The 26769-nt window shown below is 46.0% G+C and overlaps 2 protein-coding genes across 3 annotated transcripts in view; one reads left to right on the forward strand and one right to left on the reverse strand.

The window, feature by feature from the left end:
* Window positions 1-24635, reverse strand: part of EFCAB6 (EF-hand calcium binding domain 6) — a 248861-nt gene extending 224226 nt beyond the window's left edge. For both annotated transcript variants that reach the window (XM_023257575.2, XM_023257574.2), the window contains exons 1-3: window positions 24501-24635; window positions 23108-23299; window positions 16811-16917 (exon numbers count right to left, since the gene is read on the reverse strand). In XM_023257575.2, the coding sequence (XP_023113343.2) occupies window positions 16811-16881 (71 nt within the window). In that variant the 5' untranslated portion in view covers window positions 16882-16917; window positions 23108-23299; window positions 24501-24635. The remainder of the gene's footprint in view (window positions 1-16810; window positions 16918-23107; window positions 23300-24500) is intronic.
* LOC123378960 (formin-like protein 1) lies at window positions 24072-26013 on the forward strand. The gene is made up of 3 exons (XM_045033181.1): window positions 24072-24125; window positions 24290-24690; window positions 25176-26013. The coding sequence occupies exons 1-3, from the start codon at window positions 24072-24074 to the stop codon at window positions 25675-25677; spliced, it is 957 nt and encodes a 318-aa protein (XP_044889116.1). The 3' UTR covers window positions 25678-26013.
* Window positions 26014-26769: the final 756 nt, after the last annotated feature.

Genomic DNA, 26769 nt, shown 5'->3' on the forward strand with positions numbered 1-26769 from the left:
AATGGCAGAATCTCAGTATGGACACCAGGTTTTGTGGCACTTCAACTTCCCCTGCTCCCGTCCACCCTGCCCCCAAATAGGCAGTAGCCTTGAAACCAACAGCCTGCAATTTCAGTGAAAATCCAGCAGTCTGCCAATCGCTGGAAAGGGGAGAATGGGGTTGGTGCTCCTTCAAGCACCATTACAAGAAACTGTCAAAAAGCATTTGTTGAAAAAGATCAGAGGCAACTGTTGTCTAGGCTTCTAGCTGCCTAAAGGATCAGATAACAGATGGAGCAAATAATAGACTAACAAAAAAACCTTAAAGGGAAATCTAGGGAATGAGATGTCCATAGGGAAGCTCCCACATATTCTTGGGAGTCTAGAAAGCCACTCACACATATAGAGCTGTGAACAAGCCCAGGGCTGTGTGCTTGTTCAGGAAAGAATGGAGCAGGCCCTAAACTCTTACCTTGGGGCTGACCTTGGGGCTCTGCACAAGCAGGAAATGAAGCCTAAGGTAGGTCTCTAAACTGCCCATCAGAGTATTAAAGGAACACTCAAATACACACAAAGAGCCCCTCAGCAAAGACTGGAAGACTATTATTTGCAGGCATTTAAGGAAATCTCTGTCCAATCATGAGCTGATCACTAAACTAACCAATCAGACACTTCAATGGTCATATGTGACAAAAAATACAGACTTTACAAAGTCAGTTTAGAAAAGTCACTATACAGGGGCTCCTGGGTGGCTCAGTGGGTTGCTGTTGATTTCAGCTAGGTCTTGATCTCCTGGCTTGAGTTCAAGCTCTGCACTGGGCTCTGTGCTGAGTGTGAAGCTTACAAGAGGAGAGGAGAGGAGAGGAGAGGAGAGGAGAGGAGAGGAGAGGAGAGGAGAGGAGAGGAGAGGAGTCACTAAACAAAAACAAAAATTTGACAAGTGGAAAGAATGTTTTCAAAAATTGCCACATTATTTAAAATGTCTAGTTTTCGGGGCGCCTGGGTGGCGCAGTCGGTTAAGCGTCCGACTTCAGCCAGGTCACGATCTCACGGTCCATGAGTTCGAGCCCCGCGTCAGGCTCTGGGCTGATGGCTCAGAGCCTGGAGCCTGTTTCCGATTCTGTGTCTCCCTCTCTCTCTCTGCCCCACCCCCATTCATGCTCTGTCTCTCTCTGTCCCAAAAATAAATAAACGTTGAAAAAAAAATTAAAAAAAAATAAAATAAAATGTCTAGTTTTCAATAAAAAAATTATGAAACATGAAGAAAGAAAGAAAGAAAGAAAGAAAGAAAGAAAGAAAGAAAGAAGAAAGACTCATATATACATACATACCTTTAGAAACCATGTAAGCTAGGAAACAGGTGAAACATTTAGTGTAGAAAGGGAAAAAAACCTACCAACCTAGAATTCTGTATCCAGAAAAATTATCCTTCAAAAGTTAAAGGCAAATAATACTTTCTTACACAAACAAAAACTGAGGATAAGTCACCAGCAAGCCTGCTTTTAAAGAAAAAGGTTAAATTCTTCAGAAAGAAGGAAGAATTATACAAGTCAGAAACTTAAAGTTACATAAAAAAGAGGAGCATTAGAAAAAGCATAAATTAAGGTAACATAAACACATATGCACCCAATAATAGAGCCCCAATATACATGAAGCAAAAACTGATAAAACCGAAAGGAGAAACTGACATCTGAACAATAATAGCTGAAAACTTCAATGGCCACTTTTAATAGTGGATAGAACAATTGTACAAATCAATAATAGAGGACTTGAACAACACTATAAACCAATTAGACCTAACGGGCATGAAAAGAACACTCCACCCAACAATGGTAGAATATACACTCTTCTCAAGTGCACATGGAACATTATTCAATCATATGTTAGCACATAAAACAAGTCTTAAAAATTTTTAAATATATGAATAATCAAAGGATGTTCTCTAACTATACTGGAATGAAATTAGAAATCCATAACAGAAAGAAATTGAGTAATTCACAGATATGTCAAAACTAAATAACACACTCTTAAATAACCCCAACGGACCAAACGGAAAAAAAAAAAAAAACCACAAGTGAAATTAGCAAATACTTTTGGATGGATGAAAATGAAGGCACACGTGCCAAAAATTATGGGATGTAGTGCTTAAGAGGGGAATTGACAGCTGTAAATGCCTGCATTATTTTTTAAAAGAAGAAAACCTCAAATCAATAACTTAATCTTGTTCTTTAAGAAACTAGAAAAATAAGAGTAAACTAAGCCCAAATAAACAGAATAAAGGAAATAATAAAGATTAGAGCAGAAATAAATGAAATTGAAAAGAGAGAACAAACAGAGTTAGTTCTTTGAAAAGATTAGCAAAATTGACACATTTCTGGCTAGATTTTCTAAGAAAAAATGATAAGGATAAAAACAAAAAGGATAAGGGAATGCTAGAACAATTGTATACTAATGAATTAGCTAATCTACACAAAATAGAAAGACACAAGCTACTGAAACTGACTGAAGAAGAAATAGAAAATCTGAATAGACCTATACCAAATAAAGAAATTAAATGAGAAATCAAAAACTTCCTGCAAAAAAAAAAAAAAAAAAAAAAAAAAAAAAAAAAAAAAAAGCCCAGGACCAAATGGGTTCACTGGTATGTTCTAGCAAACATTTAAAGAATAATTAAAACCAATTAATCCCTCACAAACTCTTCCAAAACAAACAAACAGAAAAAAAAAAAAAACAGATAAGAGGGAACACTTCCCAACACAATTCTGTGAGGCTAGCATTACCAAATCCAGATAGAGGCATAATTAAAGAAAGCTAAAGACCAATATTCCTTAGGAATATAGGAAAAATCTTCAACAAAATACTTGCAAACAAATCCAGTGACATTAAAAAAGAATTAGACGTCATGAACAGGTGAGATTATCCCAGGCACTCAAGGGTAATTGAACATATAGAAAGCAGTCACTGTAATACACCACATTAATACAATTTTAAAAAAATTATCACCTCAATAGATGCAGAAAAAGCATTTCACAAAATCTTATGACTTTTCTTGATAAACACACTCAACAAGCTAGGAATAGAAGGGAACTTCCTTGACCCAACAAAGGGCATGAGTAAAAAACCAACAGCTATCATAGTATAGAACAGTAAAAGAACAAAACTTGAAAGCCTTCCCCCTAAAATCAGGAACAAGGCAAGGATGTCTGCTCTCACCACTTCTATTCAACATTGTACTGAAGGTCCTAGCCAGAACAATTAGGTAAAAAAAGGAAATAAAAGGCATCCAGCTCTAGTGGCACAAGTAAGTTTTATAACATCACTTGTCTGAGGCTCCTAACTTAGCAAACCTTCAAAGGGAAGGGGAGGGAATAAGTTTTCTCTATTAGACTTCACCTTTAAATGCAAGTGCACAATTATTTAATATTCAAAAATAGATACACGTGTGTGGCACTATTTGAGAATGAAGAACCAGACTAGACAATATATCTAAAGCCCTAGATTTTAAGAATCTCAAGTTTACAGGATTGAAGAAATGAATCAGAATTTTTTTTAATGTTAAAGAAATACACACTGGCTGGTGCTCTGGTTTACCTCTCTTTGGGCAGCCCCTGACTTCCTAGCATGGTATTGGTCTAGACCTGCCTTATTTACACAGGTCCCTGTGAGCCGGGACAATACCAGGGCTTGAAGCCATGTGAGGCTGACAGCGGAGTCCCACATACATCTTTATTCAACTAGTTAAATTCAACTGAAACCTAGAATCATAGCATGGGTAAATTTACAGAAGAACATGGCTTGGTATGTGTTCACAGAGCCAAAATATATTTAATGAGATTCCTTCTAGAAGTCTGGGGTTCAATGAACAAAACAAAATCATGGACATCGTGGGCCTTATATTCTAGTTCTGGAAGACAAACAATAAATAAGTGAATGATACAAGTGGTTAAGTACTGTGAAGACAAATGGAGCGGGGGGGTGCGGGGGACTAGGTAACACTGATCTGACAGAAACCAGGAAGAGAACAATGCCATTGGGAGGACAAAGAGACAACAGGAGGTCAGACAGAGGAAAACCACATAGGCTTCTGTGATGGCTGGGCTCTCTCCATGAGTGATATGTGAAGCCACTTGAGGGTTATATACAGAGAAGAGAAATATGTACAGGGTTATGATCTAGCCTTTGCATTTAAAGGATCCCTCTGACTACATGTCAAGAACAGACTTACAGAGGCAAGGGAGGAAACGGGGATCAATTATAAGTCTACTGAAATAATGCATGCAAGAAAAGACAGTGGCTTGGACCAGGGTCGTTTTGGTAAAAGTGTTGAGAAATGGTCATATTCTAAATATGTTCTGAAGGCAAGGTCAATTGTATTATCTTATAGATTTGATTTGGCATGCAAGACAAAGGCTGAAGGAAATGGCCATTAACTGAGATGGGAAAGGACAGCTTTTGAGGGGAAGATCAAAAGTTTCATTCTGCACATGTTGAGTTGGAGATACCTGTTCATTTTCCCAGGGGACATACTGAATAGGCAGTTGGATATTTGAGCTTGAATCTGGGGAAGAGTCTGGGACTGGAGATACAAGTGTGAGGACTGTCAGCATATAATGGAAATAAGGCATGATGTCAGATCAGCCCACCATGAAAGCAGGTGTAAAAAGAGAAAACATGTCAGAGCTGAGCTTTGGGGTATTCCAACATTCAGAGTTCAAGAAGATGAGGAGGAACCAGCAAAAGATGAAAAAGAGCTGCCAATGAGAAATGAGAAAAACCAGGAGACTGAAGTGTCCTGGAAATTGAGTGAGGAACATATTTCAAGGAGGGAGTCATGGTACATGTCAAAAGCTACAGTGATCATCACTGAAGATAAGGACCAAAAATTGCCCTTCGGATCAAGCCATGCGACCAGTACCGGTCACCCCAAGAGGTACCATGCTGGTGGAACTGGGAAGTTAGAGGGGGAGCCTAAGCAAGGTACACATAAACTCAGAGTAAAAGAATCTCTGCTTTAAAGCAGAGCAACAGTGTGGTAACTGAAGGAGGCATGAAGGTCAAAGAAGAAATGTCTTTAAGACAGGAGAACTGTAGGGGCGCCTGGGTGGCGCAGTCGGTTAAGCGTCCGACTTCAGCCAGGTCACGATCTCGCGGTCCGTGAGTTTGAGCCCTGTGTCAGGCTCTGGGCTGATGGCTCAGAGCCTGGAGCCTGTTTCTGATTCTGTGTCTCCCTCTCTCTCTGCCCCTCCCCCATTCATGCTCTGTCTCTCTCTGTCCCCAAAATAAATAAACGTTGAAAAAAAAATTAAAAAAAAAAAAGACAGGAGAACTGGAAGCAGCTATAAAGACTTCTGGTAGTGATCCAGTGGCAAGGCAAAAAATAATGAAGCAGGACTGAAAGGAGGGGTCACCAGTTCCCATGGGTTCACCAGTGGAGGCAGGATCTCATCCCATGGATGAGCCTTCTTAGGAGCACACTCAGTTCATCACTTGTGACGAAGGAGAAGACAGTAGACACAGATGCGGTGAGGTGAGTGCATGTTGCTTCCCTCCAGCTCGTGTCTATGTCCTCTGTGAAATGGGAAACTGGGCCATCAGCATCAAGTGAGGATGGGATAGGCATCCAGGATTCAAAAGAGAGGACAAAAAGTAAAAAGTGGTCCAGAAGAGATGGCAAGGGGGCGTGAGGTGGGAGATGAAGAATGACGAGCAAGGAGTTGTAATAGCCCATCCAAGGTCCATGGACATGAACTCAAGAACAGACCCAGGGAAGTGGAGAGTTGGATTTAATTGGGGGCAAGGTTTTGAAAAGCAAGTGCTATACAGCAAGGGGCATCATGTGCACATATTGTCCAGAAAGGGGCCCCAAGAATGATGGGAATTCTTGGTGTCTCTGAAATAATTGCACAAAACTGAGGAAGTGAAGAGACCAGAAACTCAAGTTCATGAAGAATTTTAAGAAGGAAAAAAAAGGTTTCAGAATATGGCAGCACAGCACGGAGACCCTGAGCTTGTCTTGTCCCCAAAATGCAGCCAGATAAGCACCAAACCATTTTAAGCACCTAGGAAATTGATCTGAGGATTAACACAACAATCTGCATAACTTGAGCCACAGAACTTGGCAGGTACGCATTACAGAGAGGTGAACTGGAGGAGAGAAAAGCTGTGGAGGGTAGGGAGTTGTTTTGCAGAGAGGACAGAGAAAGGGAAAGGGAGAGAATGTGGCACATCAGGATTGTTCAAGAAAAGCACTCCCCATAAGTGGCTGGAGAGAAGAAGAGAGAAAGAGTGAAAACACTTGCAGGGGGCTGAGCAAATCTGTCCCCCAAAACCATTGGTATACAAAGAGAAAAATTTATTTTTTTTTGCTTTATTTTTTAAATGTTTTATTTTATTTCATTTCACTCTGTTATTATATAAATTTTTTAATTTTTTCTTTTCTTTTCCTTTTTTCTTTATTCTATCAAGCTTCTTTCAACAAGCTTGACCAAACACACCCACCTAGGATCTAGCTTCATTTCTTTGATTTTTTTGTTTTGTTTTTAATTTTTTAATTTTTATTTTAATTTTTTTCTTCCTCCAAAATGACAAAGTGAAGGAATTCACCCAAAAACAAAGCAGAGGAAGAAATGACAGCAAGGGGCTTAATCAACACAGATATAAGCAAGATGTTTGAGCTAGAATTGAGAACCATGATAATAAGAATACTAGCTGGGGTTGAAAAAAAAGCAGAGAGTCCCTTTCTGCGGAGATGAAAGAAATAAGATCTAGTCTAGATGAAATTAAAAATGCTATAACTGAATTATGCTAAGTGAAATAAGTCAGTCAGAGAAGGACAGATATCATGTTTTCACTCATATGTGGATCTTGAGAAGCTTAACAGAAGACCATGGGGGAAGGGAAGGAGAAAAATAGTTACAAACAGAGATGGAGGGAGGCAAACCATAAGAGACTCTTAAATACAGAGAACAAACTGAGGGTGGATTTGGGGCGGGGGGGTAGGGGAGAGGGGAAAATGGGTGATGGGCATTGAGGAGGGCACTTGTTGGGATGAGCACTGGATGCCGTATGTAAGCGATGAACCAAGGGAATCGACCCCAAAAACCAAGAGCACACTTTACACACTGTATGTTAGCCAGTTTGACAATAAATTATATTTAAAAAAAAAAAAGAAAAAAATTGCTATAGACAAGACGCAATCCAGAATGGATACCACGATGGCAAGGATGGATGAAGTAGAGCAGCAAATCAGTGATTTAGAAGATAAAATTATGGAGAATAATGAAGCAGAAAAAAAGTGGGAAACAAAGGCAAAAGATGATGATACAAGACTTAGAGAACTCAGTGACTTATTAAAAATGAATAACATCCAAATCATAGGAGTCCCAGAAAATGAAGAGAGAGAAAAAGAGACAGAAGGTTTATGTGAGCAAATTATAGTGGAAAACTTTCCTAGTCTGGTGAAGGAAGCAGACATTCAAATCCAAGAAGCACAGAGAACTCCCATTGGATTCAACAAAAACTGACCATCACCAAGGCAAATCACAGTCTAATTCTCAAGATACACAGACAAGGAAAGAATTATGAAAACAGCAAGGGGAAAAAAGTCCTTAACCTATAAGGGAGGACAGATCAGATTCACAGCAGACCTAGCCACAGAAACTTGGCAGGCCAGAAAGGAGTAGCAGGATATATTGGAGCTGAATTGGAAAAATATGCAGCCAAGAATTCTTTATCCAGCAAGGCTGTCATTAAAAATAGAAGGAGAGATGAAGAGTTTCCCAGACAAACAAAAACTAAATGAATTCGTGACCACTAAACCTGCCCTGCAAGAAATTTTAAGGGGGACACTTTGAGTGGAGAAAAGACAAAACAAAACAAAACAGACCAAAAGCAACAAAGACTAGAAAGGACCAGAGAACATCATCAGAAACACGAACTCAACAGGCAACACAATGGCGCTAAATTCATATCTTTCACCCTAAATGTCAATGGACTAAACACTCCAATCAAAAGACACAGGGTATCAGAACGGATAAGAAAATAAGACTGATCTCCATGCTGCTTACAAGAGACTCATTTTAGACCTAAAGACACCTGCAGGTTGAAAGTAAGGGGATGGAGAACCATCTGTCATGCTAATGGTCATCAAAAGAAAGGTGGAGTAGCCATATTTATATCAGACAAACTAGATTTTAAAATAAAGACTGAAGAAGGGCATTATATCATAATTAACGGGTCTATCCAACAATAATATCTAACCATTGTAAATACTTAGGCCCCCAATGTGAAAGCACCCAAATACATAAATCAATTAATCACAAACATAAAGAAACTCATTGATAACAATGACATAATAGTAGGGGACTTCAACACCCCATTTACAACAGTGGACAGATCATCTAAGCAGAAACTCAACAAGGAAACAATGGCTCTGAATGACAACCGGACCAGATGGACTTAACAGATACAGTCAGAATGTTTCATCCTAAAGCATCAGAATACACATTCTTCTCAAGTGCACATGGAACATTCTCCAGAATAGATCACATACTGGATCACAAATCAGCCCTCAACAGATACAAAAAGATTGAGACCATACCTTGCATATTTTCAGATCACAATGCTATGAAACTCGAAATCAATCACAAGAAAAAAATCTGGAAAGACCATGAATAATTGGAGATTAAAGAACATCCTGATAAAGAATGAGTTAACCAAGAAATTAAAGAGGAAATTAAAAAGTACATGGAAGCCAATGAAAATGAAAACACAACAGCCCAAGCCTCTGGGATGCAGTGAAGGTGGTCATAAGAGGGAAGCATATAGCATACCAGGACTTCCTAAAGAAGGAAGAAAGATCTCAAATACACAACCTAACCTTACACCTAAAAGAGCTGGAGAAAAAAAAAAAAACAGCAAATAAAGCCCAAAACTAGCAGAAGAAGGGAAATAGTAAAGATTAGAACAGAAATCGGTGATATTGAAATCAAAAAACAGTAGAAGAGATCAATGAAACCAGGAACTGGTTCTTTGAAAGAATTAACAAAATTGATAAACCTCTAGCCAGATTGATCAAAAAGAAAATTGAAAGGACCCAAATAAATAAAATCACGAATGAAAGAGGAGAGATCACAACCACCACTGCAGAAATACACATGATAATAAGAGAATATTATGAGCAACTATATGCCAACAAATTGGGTAATCTGGAAGAAATGGACAAATTCCTAGAAACATATAAACTACCAAAGCTGAAACAGGAAAAAAGAGAAAATTTGAACAGACCCATAACCAGTAAAGAAATTGAATCAGTAATCAAAAACCTCCCAACAAACAAAAGTCCAGGGCCAGATGGCTTTCCAGGGGAATTCTACCAAACATTTAAAGAAGAGTTAACACCTATTCTTTTGAAGCTGTTCCAAAAAATAGAAATGGAAGGAAAACCTCCAAATTAATTCTACAAGGCCAGCATTACCCGGATTCCAAAATCAGATAAAGACTCTACTAAACAAGAGAACTACAGACCGATTTCCCTGAGGAACATGGAGGCAAAAATTCCCAGCAAGATACTAGCAAACTGGATCCAAGAATACATTAAAAGAATTATTCACCACAGTCAAGTGGGATTTATTCCTGGGATGCAGGCCTAGTTCAATATCCACAAATCAATCAATGTGATACATCATATTAACAAAAGAAAGGGTAAGAACCACATGATCCTCTCAATAGATGCTGAAAAAGCATTTGATAAAATACAGCAACCTTTCTTGAAAAAAACAAACCCTCAAGAAAACAGGGATATAAGGATCACACCTCGAGATCATAAGGGCCGTATACAAAAGACTCACCGCTAATATCATTCTCAATGGGGAAAAACGGACAGCGTTCCCCCTAAGGTCAGGAACACGAGAAAGATGTCCACTCTCGCTACAGTTATTCAACATAGTGTTGGAAGTCCTAGCCTCAACAATCAAACGACACGAAGAAATAAAAGGCATCCAAATTGACAAGGAGGAAGTCAGACTTTCACTCTTTGCAGACAACATATTTATGTGGAAAACCCAAAGACTCCATCAAAATACTGCTAGAACTGATTCATGAATTCAGCAAAGTTGCGGGATATAAAATCAATGTTCAGAAATCGGCTGCATTTCTATACACCAATAATAAAGCAGAAGAAAGAGAAATCAAGGAATCAATCCCATTTACAACGTATCAAAAACCATAAAATACCTAGGAATAAACCTAACCAAAGAGGTGAAAACTCTGTACACAGAAAACTATAGAAAGCTTATGAAAGAAATTGAAGAAGACACAAAAAACCAGAAAAATATTCCATGCTCATGGATGGGAGGAACAAATAGTATTAATATGTTAATACTACCCAAAGAAATCTACATATCCAATGCAATCTATATCAAAATAACACCAGCATTCTTCACAGAGCTAGAACAAACAATCCTAAAATTTGTATGGAACCAGAAGAGACCCTGAATAGCCAAAGCAATCCTGAAAAAGAAAACCAAAGATAGAAGCATCACAATTTCAGACTTCAACACCTGTCAGAATGGCTAAAACTAACAACTCAGGCAACAACAGATGTTGGCGAGGATGCGGAGAAAGAGGAACCCTTTTGCACTGCTGGTGGGAATGCAAACTGGTCCAGTCACTCTAGAAAATGGTACGGAGTTTCCTCACAAAATTCAAAATAGAACTCCCCAAGACTCCGCAATTGTACACGACTAGGTCATTATCCAAAGGATACAGGAGTGCTGATTCAAAGGGGGCACAAGCACCCCAATGTTTATAGCAGCGCTATCGACAAGAGCTGAAGTATGGAAAGAGCCCAGATGTCCATCAACCGATGAATGGATAAAGAAGATGAGATACACGTACATATTTATATGTGTATATACCTATACACACAATGGACTATCACTTGGCGATCAAAAAGAATGAAACCTGGCCATTTGCAACAACGTGGATGGAACTAGAGGGTACTATGCTAAGTGAAATAAGTCAGTCAGAGAAAGACAAATACATGACTTCACTCATATGGGGAATTTAAGATACAAGACAGATGAACATAAGGGAAGGGAAGCAAAAATAATGCAAGAACAGAGAGGAAGACAAACCATAAGAGATTCTTAAATACACAGAACAAACTGAAGGTTGCTGGCGGGGTGTTGGGTAGGGGGAAAGGCTAAAGGGGTGAGGAGCATTAAGGAGGGCACCCGCTGGGATGAGCACTGGGCATTATACGTAAGTGATGAATCATTACATTCTATTCCTGAAATTATTGGTACACTGTATGTTAACGAACTTGGAATTGAATTTTTTTAAAAATTTTTAAAAAGAAGGAAAAAAATTCTAATTCCATTAGCATTTATTGGGGGCTTACTTTGAGCCAGGAAATGTGCTTAAGATTCATGAAAACCCACCACCGAACCCTCCTCATGCCCAACCACTGGCTGCACTTGCCATTTCATCAGTGGCGACGCCGACACTCAGGACAGGCCGGCAAGGTGTCCGGGACGACGCAGCTGCTAAGCCCAGAGCGGGTCCAGGGGGAGAGCTCATCCCAGGTACCAAGTTCATACGGCTGTCTGTGGCCAAGGCCTTCCTGTTGTTTTTCACACAATTCCTAAGAAGCTCCTTGCAGGAGGGGCAAATCTCTGGTTACCCGAGCTGTATGGCTGGTTAGGGAGCACTCACCGCACCCCCCCCCCCGCCCCGCCTCACCCTGCTCTGCACACACGTGAGGAGGACCTGCCATAATTGCATTCCTTGTTGTGGTTACTGCTGATGCAAATAACCGCTCGCTTTATTTTATCCATAAATTCCCTTCCTAATAACAATAAGGCATGCCAGGGCCTTGGCCTCGTGCCTTATTACACCACCTGAGGAGTGAGATAATCACCCAGAAATGTACTGCCTGTTGTGCATTTTATTACTTGAATACAAAGCGATTCAATTCAAGAAACACTTAGTTGAAGACAGCAGGAAAAAAAAATAATAATCATATGAAAAGTAATTCTTCCTAATGCCACTGAGCACACCGCAGGGAATAATCCTCTTCCAGCAGGAGAATGGTCTGTGACCTGTTGGGTCTTCTCTGGTTCCAGTTTCTACCAATTGCAGGATCATAAAAGCCAGAGAGACGTCACTTACTATACGGATATTCCAAAGAGCCAGATCCAGGTAGCTGTGACCATGGAGCCTGTTTGGTGTTCAACATGAACATCCACGGTATCAGCATTGTCCAAGCAACTACCCCCTCGGCGATTCATTCTTGAGCAAATGCTACAGGCCGCACATGGGTGAGGGTGGAGGGACGGAAGGGGAAGTATGAACAGCCCAACCTCCAACCGCTCACCATCTAACTCAGGATTTTAGGAAAACGCAGCATGTTTTTCAAGCACAGGAGCGGGTCTACCCATAGCAAGTGCAATAGCACTGAGGCGGCATGTAGAAACTTAGCAACTTCCTGTCCTCGAGTTGCTCAGGATGTGCACTGAATCACTCTTGCTCTGGGGTTAAAGACCTTTCCCAAGAGATGCCACTGTCAGTTCATGTCAAGGTGGGGGAAAGCTAGTTCATTTGTAGATTCCTTATGCGGAAATGCCATGGTTTTAAAAGGCTGTTGCACGGGCGCCTGGGTGACCAGTCGGTTGAGCGCCCAACTCTTGATTTCAGCTCAGGTCATGATCTCGTGGTTCATGGGATCAAGCCCCATGTCGGGCTCTGCAGTGACAGCGCAGAACCTGCTTGAATTGTCTCTCTCCCTCTCTCTCTGCTCCTCCCCCGCTCATGCACATGCATGCCCTCTCTCTCTCTCAAAATAAATTAAAAAAAATTTTTTATTAAAAAATTTTTTTTCAATGTTTTTTATTTATTTTTGGGACAGAGAGAGACAGAGCATGAACGGGGGTGGGGCAGAGAGAGAGGGAGACACAGAATCGGAAACAGGCTCCAGGCTCCGAGCCATCAGCCCAGAGCCTGACGCGGGGCTCGAACTCACGGACCGCGAGATCATGACCTGGCTGAAGTTGGACGCTTAACCGACTGCGCCACCCAGGTGCCCCTAAAAAATTTTTTAAAAAGGCTGTTGAAGCAGACCCACAGGCAGATAGGTAGCTTTAAACGAGTAGTTCTCAAAATGTGGTCCCTGAACCAACAATATCAGCATCACCTAGAACCTTTTCAGAGAGGCATTTTATCAGGCCCCACCCAGACCAACCAATCGGGAAACTCGGGGGTTGGGGCTGACCCAGCCATGTGTCTGTTAACACGCTGAAACCGTTGGGTCAGAAGACCCTGAAGCTGATTTATGAGTCTATAGTTTTTGAAGGGGGCTCTGTAAAGTTCCCTGCTTAATATCAAAACGAAGTAAAAGACCACAAACATTACACCGAAGCGATTCCATGTAGACCCGCCTAGCAATAACTGAGCACCTATTTTGCTGGCGATCGGTGAATCCAGAGAGAAAAGCCAAATTGACTCATGAGGCCAAGACTTGAACTCTCCTGAATTTAACGTTAGGCTTTTTGCCCAGTTGAGCCAGGGCTGTGTGTGTGTGTGTGTGTGTGTGTGTGTGTGTGTGTGTGTGTGTGTATGCACTTGCATTCGTGCATGAGTGATTTGTGTGTCTTCTCATAGAAACACACAGATGAGAAAATCTGTCAACACTCAAGAAGGGGTGCCTTGCATTGCCCAAAGTGCCCCACAATTCTGCAACCTACTTAAAAGAACATGTGGAAAATTAAAAGTGAGTCGTCTACATAATGATCTAATCAAATATTAGGATTCCGGGGCTTGTGCTGCCTCCTCCATCCCAGCCTCACACCCCCCTCACTCTCTTAGACTCAGCTGGCAACCCCTTGTCTACTGTTCTAAACACAGGGATTACAAGAATGCAAGCTGATTTACAAATATATTCCAAATGATAGGGTATCGTAAAAAACAATTTAGCCAGTCAACCGAATTCAATTTAGCAGAAAGAATCCGTGGTTATTAAGTGACCTGCCTCCAGGGCCTGTGGCTCCACATGTCTGAGCCACGGGCTTCCTCCACCAAGGGTCCCCCCTGCTCATGCTCTCCCCAGAACCCCATACAGGCTCTCACCTTCCTCCCAAATCTCATTTTTTTTAATGTTTATTTTTGAGAGAGAGACAGAGACAGAGACAGAGCTCGAGATGGGAAGGGCCAGAGAGAGAGGGAGACACAGAATCTTTTAGCAGGCTCCAGGCTCTGAGCTGTTACCACAGAGCCCGGCGCGGGGCTCGAACTCATGGACCTCGAGATCATGACCTGAGCCCAAGTCGGATGCTTAACCAAATGAGCCACCCAGGCGCCCCTTCCCAAACCTCATTTTAACCAATACCTCCCCTTACAGCATGAATTCCAAGCCTACCCCCACCCACACTACAAGACACATCCACACAAACCCAGAAATCAAACTCAAAATATAACACAAACCTCTCAACGTTAACATGCTTTAATAGAGTAGCATAAATAACGATTATAAGTATGTCGAAACATAAAAACGTGTTTAGAACAATGTTAAGAGAAAAAGTACTATGAACACAATGACATAAAAAAGTGTTTTCACAAGGGCGCCCGGGGGGGCTCAGCCGGTTGAGCCTCCGACTCTCACTTCCGCTCAGGCCACGGTCTCATGGTTCATGGGATCCAGCCCCGCGTCGAACTCTGCACTGACAGTGCAGAGCCTGCTTGAGAGTCTCTCTTTCCTCTCTCTCTGCCCCTCCCCTGCACGCATGGGTGTGCTCTCTCTCTCTCTCTCTCCAAAATAAACGAATTAAAAAAAAAATGAATGAAAAATGTGTTTTCACATGTGGATAGAGTCTACAAGACGTGACAAAAATAGCTATGTTGGCATGTGGGGGGGAGGGAGGGAATCAGTGATCTTTTTTCTTTTAAATGTTCTTTAACAAATGTCTCGCAGCATGTTAGAAAGAACATGCCTACCAGGGCCCCCCAAGGCAGCCCGTGACCTAGCTCCGGCCTCCTCCCTCGCCCCTCCTGGCCTCCCATGGCCTGGGGGTCCCTCTCCCCACCCAGCCAACTCCTGTCACCCGCAGATATGGGTGTGACTGTCACCTCCTGGGAGGGGTTTCCCTGATTACCCCATCTGCATCGTCCTCCACACCCTCTCATCAAAGCCCGTCCTTTCCCTGCGCCGCACTCACCACGGCTGGGAGTCACGCTTGCATTTGAGAAATGACAACCTCCGTTATAGGCTCCATGAAATAAAACAGAACTTCTACACCACTGAACTCCCAGCCCCAGAGTACCCAACACATGACTGTGGTTCCAGAAGCGTTTCTCAAATTAATGAGTGGAGGATGTTCACAGCCCTGTCATTCAACGGCACTCTCCTCCCAACACATACTGACACGCACACACTCGCACACGCACACGCATGCACGCACACACACGCACCTCTTCCCACTCCTGGGTCCCGTTTAGGGTCGTCACCCTCTTTCCCACCACCCAACACAGCAGTTTCAGTATCACCCATGATTCTCACTCTGGGCCCTTCCCCGAGCACTGGTGACCAGGGTCAAAAAGGTCTCAATTAACACCCAAGACCCTTATGACTGTTCCGCGTCTCCCTTCCCTGCTAGGCTCTTAGCTTCATGACAGCAGGGCCCACGTCTGATTACGGTGTCCAAAACACAATGGACGTTGAGTTTAACTGAACCGAGTGCTGTGGTTGTGTGGTAACCTCTATCAGCACGAATGCCTGGCTGCTCCCGAACACAGATCTAAAGAAACAGCTTACACCATTTTGTTTGTAATGTGCTTTCTCGATCGCGAGCCCCAAAATCTCATTTCAGACGGCGGCTCAGAAATCCACTCTCACCTAATGACCGTTCTCAGACTCCCCGACACCTAACACGACGACACAGCTACGGCAACAGGCCACAGCCAAGTTGTGTCGGAAGACCTGCCCGCGCTGGCTGTCAAACAGCTGTTCCCGGCTCAAAACCTGTTTCGCTGGCAGCCTTTTCAAATGCACGAGCTGGAAACTAGTACGCTCTCTCCTCCAGCTCCCGGGAGCAGACAAGGAGCGGTTAACATATCCTATTTTTATAGTGCTGCCGGGCCCAAGCAAGTCCTCAGATGCTGGCAAAGGCCCGCCGCGCTGGTTTCTCGCTTGAGCTCTCGGCAAGGGAAAGTTTTGCTTCTGCCGCCACCTATGGGGGAAACCGAGCGCGCGGCCACCAGCAAACCTGCACCCACGGCCCCCGTGGCAAGGCAGGCTCCATGGTGCTCCATGGTTTTCCGATGGCCCCAGACTCGTCAAATATTTGTAGTCGTGTTGAGCACCAAATTAAGGGCCTTCGGCTTTAAAACGCATAAGCCGAGGGGCGCCCGGTGGCTCGGTTGGTTGAGCATCCGACTTGGGCTCAGGTCACGATCTTGTGGTTTGTGAGTTCGAGCTCCGCGTTGGGCTCTGTTTTGACAGCTCAGAGCCCACAGCCTGCTTCCGATTCTGTGTCTCCCTCTCTCTCTGCCCCTTGCCTGCTCATGCTCTGTCTCTGTCTCTCAAAAATAAATAAACATTAAAATTTTTTTTAAATAAAATGAATAAGCTGATACTTGCTGATATGACAAATATGCAAGTCCCTAGACAATTTCGGCACAAAAACCAGCATTTGGTATGTGCCTGCTGCATGAATGACTGGCCCCAAACAGACAGGACTGATAACGGTATCATTAACAGCCAGTAAAGCACCCTTCTCTCGAGGCCTTACGCCCGGCATGGTACTGTGAACTTGAGCCACACGCCCGAGCAGCGTCTCACCTGGCCTTGGTACCGCAGGACTTGGTGCTGTTGACCGTGGCAGCATTCGTCTGGGGGCTATTTCGTCTCATTTCCTTCGAAATTAACTACTTCGGAAACTGTGGGTTCTGAAAAATTCGAGAGCAAGGAGTTAGCACAGATTGGCAGGCAGATTTTCTCGTTTAGCTTATCGAGCCACAAGAGTGGAGCCTGTGGGTCCGTAAAAGCATCAGCTGATTTTGCAGGCGACTGGAGAATCGTGTCAAAAGCCTCAGGCAGGTCCTCCGCGTGAATTCATACTAAACTGTAGGCTTCCCGGGGGAGCTATGTCAGCCCTGTAGGCGCATCACTAACCTGCCTGTGTCCAGATCACACACGCGCCCCACACGCACCACAATCACACACCCTCTAGTTTCCTCACAGCAGCCAGAATAAACATTTTAAAGTGCTGACATCCTCGTGTTTCCTCCTTGCTGGAAAAACTCCCAACTGCTTCCGGGGTGCTGGGGTGGCTGAGCTGGTTAAGCATTCGACTCTTGGTTTCGGATCAGCCCGTGACCTCACGGTTCATGGGCTCAAGCCCGGCATCGGGCTCTGCACTGACAGTGCACAGCCTGCTTGGGATTCTCTCTCTCTGCCCTCCCCCGCTCATGCTCGCTCGCTCTCTCTCTCTCTCCCTCTCTTAAAATAAAACTTAAAGAAACAAAAACAAAAGAACGGCAACTGTTTCCTGTTGTCCTTAGGATTAAAACCAAAGCCCTCAATGGTGTCGCAAGGCCCTGTGGGACAGCCCTTGCCTGCTCCTCCATCGGTCTCCCTCTCCCCAGTTCCTTGAGCCTCAGCCACAGAAGCCTTTGGCCGTCTGTGTGATGTGGCCTATCCTGCACGGAAGCTCTGTTTTCAGAGCCATAGCCCCCCACCTAGACCACTCGCCCTTCGCATTAGGGTCTGCCTAATGCTCTCCTCCTCCTCCCAAAGATCAGTGGTTCTCAAACTCCAGTGACCGTCAGAACCGCTTGGAGGGCTTGTTAGGAACCGATCCCCGGGCGCGAGCTCCAGGTCCTGATCCTAGGTCTAGATCCTGGGGAGGGTGGGGCCTGAGAATTCACCTCACTGGAAAGTTCCCAGGGGCCGCTGCTGCCCAAGACCAAGGCCACAGATGCAGTCTTCCTTGGCACCCCCACACTAGGCCACACCCCCCTTACACACACGCACGACCTCTGTTGTCCTTCACAGCCCTTAGCCCAGTTTGTCATGAGTATTCAGTTAATGCTTGTCTCGTAGACTTTAAGTTCCAAAAAAGCAAGGGCCGGGTTAATTTGTGTGATCGGTACAGCCTCAGGTCCCGGTCTAGGGACTAGCGGTCAGGGGTGTTCAGATTCACTGAGTGAACAAATGAATTTGCTTCCACTCTTGAACCTTGGAAAGTTACGGCAGAAATCCCTGCCTTTGACTCTGGCCTCCAGCTCTCTTTCTGAGCGGCTGGCGAGGATGGTCAAGTTTACTTGCAAAACACTCTTCAGTCTTTTCCTTGCCCCATTCCATCCCTCCATCACTGCTCCATTCATCCTCGCTCATCTGGGTCACAGAAATAGCCCCGCACATCACTTCCAGATCCCACCTTCTCCCTCCAACCCGTCTCCTCTGTTGCCAGGATTTCTCTTTCTAGCGCACTGATATAGTTGTGTGGCTCCCTGGCTTAAAAATGTACAATGTGAAACTATACATGTGTTAGAATCTCATAGAACTACGTACCGAGAGAAAACACGTCAAACTAGTGAGACCCGAATACAACCCATAGTTTAGCCACTAGTACAGTCCCAATGGCGTTATCCTGATTTTGATCACTGTACTACGGCTACTTGGTAAGGTGTTATCACGGTGCGGCGGGTTAGGAGGGCACCGGGGTGCACAGAGGAACTCTCTGTACTGATTCTGTAACAGATTTGTGAGTCTAAAATTATGAAGTTTAAAAAAGAAAAAAAAAAACCCTACACTACTTCTCCAGGGTTATCTGAGCTGAAACCAAACTCCTAACTGTGGGGACAGGATCATTCCCATCATTAATAAGCCGGCCCCCGGCGACCAGCAGATCCCAGCGCTCCACGCGGGCGGCATCATCAGGCAGCACTCGGAACGCGCCGTGTCGTTCCTCACCTCTGAGTTCTGGTTCATGCTTTTGCTAGGATTTCCTTCCACCTCTCCTGCCTGCACGCTGCGATTCATCTTTCAAGATTGAGGGTGCAGCCCCTCCTTCATGAGGCCTTCCTTCCTATCTTCCTTAAACAAAACTACTCGTGATTTTATGGAGAATCTGGTCTCACAGTTTTGTTTTACCAATTGTTTTATTTACTCAAGGACAGGGGCGCTGGGTGGCTCAGTCCGTTAAGCGTCAGACTCTTGACTTCGGCTCAGGTCATGGTCTCACGGTTCATGGACTTGAGCCCCGCGTCGGGCTCGGCACTGGCAGCATAGAGACTACTTAGGATTCTCTCTCTCCCTCTCTCTCTCTCTGCCTCTCCCCCACTCGTGATCTCTCTGTCTCTGTCTCTCTCTCAAAATACATAAAGAAACTTGAAATAAACATAAAGAAAAGGACAAAAAGGTCAAAGGCACCATAATTCCATTCCTTTGCTGCGGGGCCAGGTGGGACCAAAACTATAAAGTAGTATCGCCTCCCGGGCCATCACTCTAGCCCTAACTCTATGTTCACTCTAATCCTCTGCTTCGGGGATTTTCTGTTGGCCGTGTACCTGTGGCCCCTGCCGGCTAGTGAGCCTCCCCAGTGGTGGGATTGGCCGACCTCCCCTCTGGACACCCGGCGCCTACCACGCAGCCTGGTACACGGTGAGCTTCGTTCGCGATGGACCATGGCGGACGCCTAGTGCTGCGAGGGCAAGAAAGCTAAGCTAATTTGACCCTTGATTCTGAAAGCTGAACAGGGCCCTCCCTGAGTCTGAGCACGGCGCTCTGATGAGGTCTGTGTAGGTCGCTTCTGGCTACACGCCACCCTCAGTTTGGGCTCTCAACAGAGAACTCTGAGACATTAATTAATGACTTCAGGACTCGGTGAGGTAGAGATTAAGACGCATTACGAAACCAATGCGCCCACGCAAGCACCAAGTGACGGGCCATCAAATACACTCCTGACCGCTGGCAAACACAATCAGAGGGCTGTTTCACTGATACGTGTGTTTATTTGCCAGATAAGTATTAATGTCCAGTTTTTAACAGATGCTATTTATATCTGAATCATAACAAAAGTGCCATCCATCTGCCTTGGCACCCGAAGAAAACATAATTCAACACAAGAGTAAGAAATGTGCACAGCCAAACAGAAATGGCATCAGAAGTAAAAACTGTTGGAACTAGTATCGTGGGGAGGAGTGGCGGGGGGGGGGGGGGCGGTGGGAGGAGATTGTCACTTGGAAAAAGTTGCAAGCAACACAAAAGATTTTGGCAGTTAAATCCGAATACTTGAGAAAAATCTTCTTGTCTAATCTGATTATCATATGGATGTTTTATTATATTTTGGAACACATACCCTAGAAAGTTCCCTTTTTAGCTTTCCACACACTCAGTTATTTACTGAGCATCTATACTTTTGGACAATGGGAGAAACAAAGAGTTTAGAGTCAAGAGGACTCAGGGTCAAGGTCGTTCCACTATCCACCGTCCAACTTGCAAGTTAATTAACCTCCTCCTGACCCAGTTTCCTCATCTGAAAAACGGAAGTAACACATCTCTTGAAAGGAAATATTCTTTTGTCTCCAAAGTTTTTAATGTTTCTTTATTTTTGAGAGAGAGGGAGAACGAGCAGGGGAGGGGCAGAGGATTGGAAGCAGGCTCTAGGCTCTGAGCTGTCAGCACAGAGTCCGACGCGGGGCTCGAACCCACGAACTGCGAGATCATGACCTGAGCTAAAGTAGGACACTTAACTGCCTGAGCCACCCAGGTGCCCCTTTAAAGCAGGTATTCTTAACCTAGGATCTAGGGAAGCGGTCCACCCGTGTGCTTTGGTAGCTCTTCAAACCCTCAGAGATTAAATGTAAAAGCATTATGAGATGATTTTTCTAGGGGATATGTTACTTTCACCAGCTTCTTAAAAGGCAGGTGAACCAACAATGCTCAAGTGCCGCCGCTCTACAAGCTGTGGAAGCGTCACGGAAAACGTATCTAAAGCACCTGACACACAGTAGGCTGTGTTCCCCATTTGGCAGCTGCTATTATTTTTAGGTCTTGGAAACGTACAGCCACCTGAATCAGAGACAGCACAGGGCAGAAGACGTAGACAGTTACAGCGTAAGGTGCTGAGCGTCTTCATGGGGTTTTACAAAACCGTGAAAGGAGGGTAAACCGAAGTCAGTCCAGAAAAAAAACCCAGTAGTAGACAGTGACAGGGTGGAGGCACCAAAGGTATCAGGGTGGGGACATGACCATCACCGCGGGGTCCTCGATGCCTAGACAGGCCCTGGCATACGGCAGGGGCTCAATGAATAACTGTTAAGAGCAAACAAGGACTGGAACCACCCCAGGGGACAGGACAGCAGCGTTTACAAAGTCCTGGGGGACGGGGGAGGGCGGGGGGGACATTCGGAAGGTGTTACTGAAAACTGTTACCGTTCAGAGTACTTTCATTCCAAATATTCCTTCAAATGTGAGAGTCCCTACTCTCTCCCTAGCTGGTTAGGACCCCGGGCCTACAACTGAACCATCTGGTAGCAATCGAGCCCTGCCCAGGTTTTACGATGAAGACCTACACGTTAGAAAAGCTTTAGTTTTCCAGAGGAATGAAAATGTTTTCTTTGGCCAAAATGAACTCAACCTCTCTTCTTTTCTTAATTCTCTTTTTTCTTGAGTCGACAAGAAGTTCACGACTAAATCCGCAGCCCAACTGTATTAACCAGTATGGACAATCAGAGTATTTTTCTCTTCTCCAGATGTTACTTTACTATTCTTCTATTTGTATTCTCCATGATCCTGACTTACGTGTTTTTAGTTTACCGTATCACGTGTATTCTTACAAGTCATCTCAAAGCCTTAGGGGATTTACGGAGTATATAAATATTTGAGGGCTAGAGCACGGGTCAGGAACACACAGGTCCTACTGTCAGGCAATCCTGGAGTAGAAGGCACCCTCCACCATTTATGTGCTTGGAAGGCCCTTAACTTCTCTGAGTTCCTATTGCTTTATCCATAAAATGGGAAAAGTTAACCGTGCCCTTTTGTAAGCAGGGGGTAAGAACTAAATTTAAAAATGGATGTGAGGCCCCCAGGCTGTGCCTGGAACACAGTAAGTGCTCAATAAGTATTAGCCAGGAGTACCAGCACTTTAGGGCCAGTAGTAGGAGAAGTCATAACAGTGCAGGGACGCCTGGGTGGCTCAGTTGGCGAAGCATCTGACTCTTGATTTCGTTTCAGGTCAAGATCTCACGGTTCCTGGGATGGAGCCCCGCATCAGGCTCTGCGCTGACAGCATGGAACCTGCTTGAGATTCTATCTCTCTGCCCCCTTCCTACTCTCAAAAATAAATAAATAAACTTTAAAAAAAAAAAAGAGAAGAAGGCGTAAAACTGCTAATAAAGGGAGAGAGAAAAAATAATAACAGTAGCATCCGCAACAAAGCAAACAAAAAAAGAGAGCAGTAAAAGGTCAAAACCAAGAGAAAAAAAAGAAAAAGGTGGAAAAAGAAGCTCTTTAGACCTGAAAAAATAACATATTTGTATGTTGTCTCTAATGCCAGACTTTTCTCAAACAGATCCCTTCTCCTTACAGCTCCTCTTCCCAACGACATAGATATCCTGGAGAGAGTATCTTGTTGAAGGTGAATTAATACTGAAAAATTATACGGGCACCTGGGTGGCTCAGTCGGTTGAGCGCCCGACTTCGGCTCAGGTCATGATCTCCCAGTTCGTGAGTTCGAGCCCCGCGTCAGGCTCTGTGCTGGCAGCTGGGAACCTGAAGCCTGCCTCGCATTCTGAGTCTCCCTCTCTCTCTCTCCCCCTCCCCTGCTCAATGCTCCCTCTCGCTATGTCTCAAAAATAAATACAAACATTAAAAAACATTTTTTTTAAAAAAAGGAAAAATTACAAGAATCCCACCTCTATGAGCCTACATTTAAATACACTTCACAAAAAGGCCGGCTCGCTCCTGGTATTTAAAGGCAGAAAGCAGCCAACCGTCAGCTTCTTGTCTCACATTTTCCCATGCACGTTATGCAGCTGACTTTCCGGTCCTGGCAGGCGACGGGGCCGTCCAGGAGGACCTCCGGTGACCCCCGGCGACCACCGACCTTAAACGTCCGCTCTCGATACACACCTGGAGAGAAGCTTTCTTAAAGCGACTGCCTTGTCAACAGCCAGGGGCCTCCCAGTGGCGTCCCGCGCCGGGTGGGCACCCGACCACGAAACATCTTCCTGCAGCTGGTTGTGTCTCCGCGTGCCCGTCGGCCTGTCGGAGTCACAGCGTGGGCGCTGTGGACCTCTCTGCGCACGGGGAAGAGGTGGGTGGCTGGGAAAGGGCGGGGAAAGCGGAGCAAATGTAAAGCCTCGAGTGAGCATTTCTTGGCCAATTTCTGCAAGCACCAGAAGGAGAGGAAACGGAGAGCACGGCGAAGATGCCACCCTTGCCCTCAAGGAGACGGCAGCGAGGTTGAGCGGGAGGCAAATATGCTCGCAGATAACCCACGGGCTCATGCCTGATTCCCTTTCGAACCCTGCACCCCCCTCCCCCAACTTAGCCCAGTAAACGTTTGTTGAATGGAAGACGACGGACGAAAGACAGCGATGAAGGGACGACGCTGTGCGAAAGTGGAATTTACGCACAGCATTTCTGAAAGCCCACCCATTTAGGGGCACACGGGACTCGAGGAACATTATTAAATTATTAAATTACTCTTTTTTGAAAGACAAGTAAGAGTCCTCTTAACGGGCAACGCATTCTGCGAGGCAAAGACTTTTAGGAGGGAAGGAGACGGGAGACGGAGAAGGAAAGGTCACCCAGACGGTGACCTTAAACGTGCTCTTTGCAACAGGACGTTTCACAAAGTGCTTTCCGGACAAAATTCCGGAGGGAGGCAAGGATAACTGTGGGCGGTGCGAGGGGAAAAAAGAATGTTCTAGAAAGAGTTGGGGTTTTTTTGTTTGTTTGTTTGTTTGTTTGTTTTTTAACATGAGGCAAGGGCTGGGTTTGAATTCGGGTTCCGCGACTTCCTAGTTGTGTGAAGTCTGGACAACCCCCTTCACCCCACAGGGTCCAAGTCTCCCTCTACAGGGGGCAGGCAATGACACTCAAGAGCGCTGTGCGGGCAAATGACATAAGGGACATGAAACATTTTGTAAGCCGGAGTGACCCAAGGCAGTGCCACACACTTCCCGTGTGACCCACACACATCCGGGGGGGGGGGGGGGGGAAGATGTCACTACCTTCCGCGTTGTGGTCCGTCTTCCCCAAATATGACGTCAGCCCACGGGGAGAGGACCGCACTAGTCACCGCAGTAGCGCCAGGGCCGGCGACGGCGGCTGACACACGTGCTGAACGGGGTAAGCGAGTCACCAGCCCAAGGTCACGTTTGCGGGAGGGAGGCTAGGCGTCTCGGAGGCGGGCAGCAGCCGTCTCAGGGCTGTGGGACCCTCGGAGCCGCCCGCCCCGGCCCTCCTCTCGCCCTCCGCTCGCGCGCGGGGTCCGGACGCCGTGGCCGCGCCGCCTTACCCGAGCCCCCTTCTCGATTCTCCGCCTCGCGGGGCCACAGCAGAGCGCGGGGACCCCGGGCCGCTCGGCCACAGAAGCCCAGCCCACTCGCCGGCTCTAGGACGCTGTTGCCCGAGCAACGGCGACACTCGTTGATTGGAATAGGAGCCTGCGCACCCGACAAGGAGAGCAGCTCCGATTGGCTAAGCCGGTAAGTGGAGGGGCGTGACCAGATCTGCCCGGTGCTCCGCCCCCGTGGGGAGGAACTTCCGCCGGAAGCCTGAGACTTCTGGGCGCGGGAACCCGCGGAGCGCCGGGGCGACGAGCGTCAGGGGAGAGGGTTTCTGCGACGTGGCCTTCGCGCGAGCTGGCGATCGGACTGGTCCCTCGGAACCGCTTCGAAGCGCGTGGCCAAAGAGAAGCCCGGCCCCACACGAGCGGCAGACTCCCGTGCCTGGAAGAGCCCAGCGTAGCCGCGCGGGGCCTGGGTCACGACGGAGGGAGGAGCGTCGGTGCGCGGCCCCGAGCACGTGCTGCGGCCTTGCCCAAAGGCAGTGCGCATGTGTGGTTGCGCCCTGCGGGCCCCCAGGAGCCCGAGAGCCGCGAGGAGGCGGGACCAGCTTGCCCCTCCCTCCGCATTCTCCGCCCCGGGGCCGCGTGACCTGCACAGTCCCCCTGATTATTTCCAGTTTGCAGATACGAAGCCGAGGCTCAGAGCGGGGTCTTCTGTCCCGGGACACGCAGCTGGTCTATGGCAGAACCGGAGTTAGAACCAAGGCAGGCCAGGCCCTGCTCTCCGTTGTCGGGGAGAAGGGACCAGAGGGGCAGCCTTGCTGAGGGGCCCCCTGCACCCATTTCTGGCGGCGGCGAAGCGATCGTCCGCTGTCACGCTGGGCAACCTGACTGCACATCGCGGGGAAGCTGGTCTTCTCACCGAGGGGTACTGTCATCTTCTCTTGCTCAGACCCCCCGCACCCTCCCTCCCCATCCCCGGCACCTGGCCTCACCTCCAGTCCCCTCGACTCCAAACGACTGGAGCACACTGTTGTCTCGCAGCCTCTTAGACGCCCATCTCTTCTGCTCTTCTTCCAAAGAGAGGCTGCTCTTCTTCCAGCCTCTCCACGTCTGCCCTCAATCCCACCCACCCCCACCCCCACCCCCACCCCCCAATGGCCTTCTCAGAGACTTCATTGCTTAGGTCAGCCAGTGCTCAAGAATGTGCCCTGGGAACCGCTGGCGGTCCTGAGACCCTTTCAGGGAGTCCATAATCGTCCAAACTGTTCCCATAGTAATAGGAAGATGGGACTCGCCTTTTCACTCTTACTTTCTCTTGAGGGGTGCAGTAGGGTTTTCTAGAAGCTACACGATGTGTGACACTGCAACAGATTGAATGCAGACGGAGATGGGAGATTCCAGCTGTCTTCTCTGAAGTCAGACATTAAAGAGATTTGCAAAAATATAAAACTGCCTCTCTTTTCACACACTTTGTTTTGGAAAGCATAATAATTTTTCATTAAAAAAAGTTCATACGTAATGGGTTTCTTGCTATTTTAAATGAATTGGTAAACAAAATTCAAAATTTGTATCTGTTTTGTTTCTGATGTGGTAAATATTGATAGAACTCACAAAAACCAAAGCACTTTGGGGTCTTCAATTCTTTTAAGAGTGTAAATAGATCTGAGGCCAAAAGGTTTGGCCCTGAGAGCAAAAGGGCTTAGGTCATTGCCTCTCCCATAAAGGCCAAGGTCTCATTCCTCCTCCCTCCCTTCCTCCCTCCCCCCCCACCACCACCTCCTTCCCTCATAAAATATGCTCTAGTATCTGACATCTTAAAAAAAAAAAAAATATCTTCTAGCTTCTACCCCAACTCTCCGTAGAGTTATCTGTCCACACGGGTCTCTCAGTTACTATTCACTCTCCATCAGTTTTCCCAGAGGCATAGCTCCATGACTCCCCGGTACCTGGTCAGTTTTCATGAATATTTCATCTGTCCCCGACTTTGCCTCCCTCGACCTCTCAGGAGCATTCAGCCCAGTGGATCACCTTTCTACCTGAAACACTCTCTTACTGTTCCTCTGAAGCCATACAACCCTAGTTTCGTCCTAAATCACCAACTACTCAGTTCTCGGGCCCCACTCGTGATTTTTCCCCCCTCTGGCTCTGACCCAGGTGGTGCTCTCACACTTATCCCCAGCTGCGACCCCTCCACTGGTATGAATCAGAGACTCCTCTGACTTCAGCCGTCCACACAGCCCTTGGTCCTCTGACCTCCCTGACTCTGGCCAATGTC

The sequence above is a fragment of the Felis catus genome, chromosome B4 (assembly GCF_018350175.1).
Source record: "Felis catus isolate Fca126 chromosome B4, F.catus_Fca126_mat1.0, whole genome shotgun sequence".
Classification (NCBI taxonomy): Eukaryota; Metazoa; Chordata; class Mammalia; order Carnivora; family Felidae; genus Felis; species Felis catus.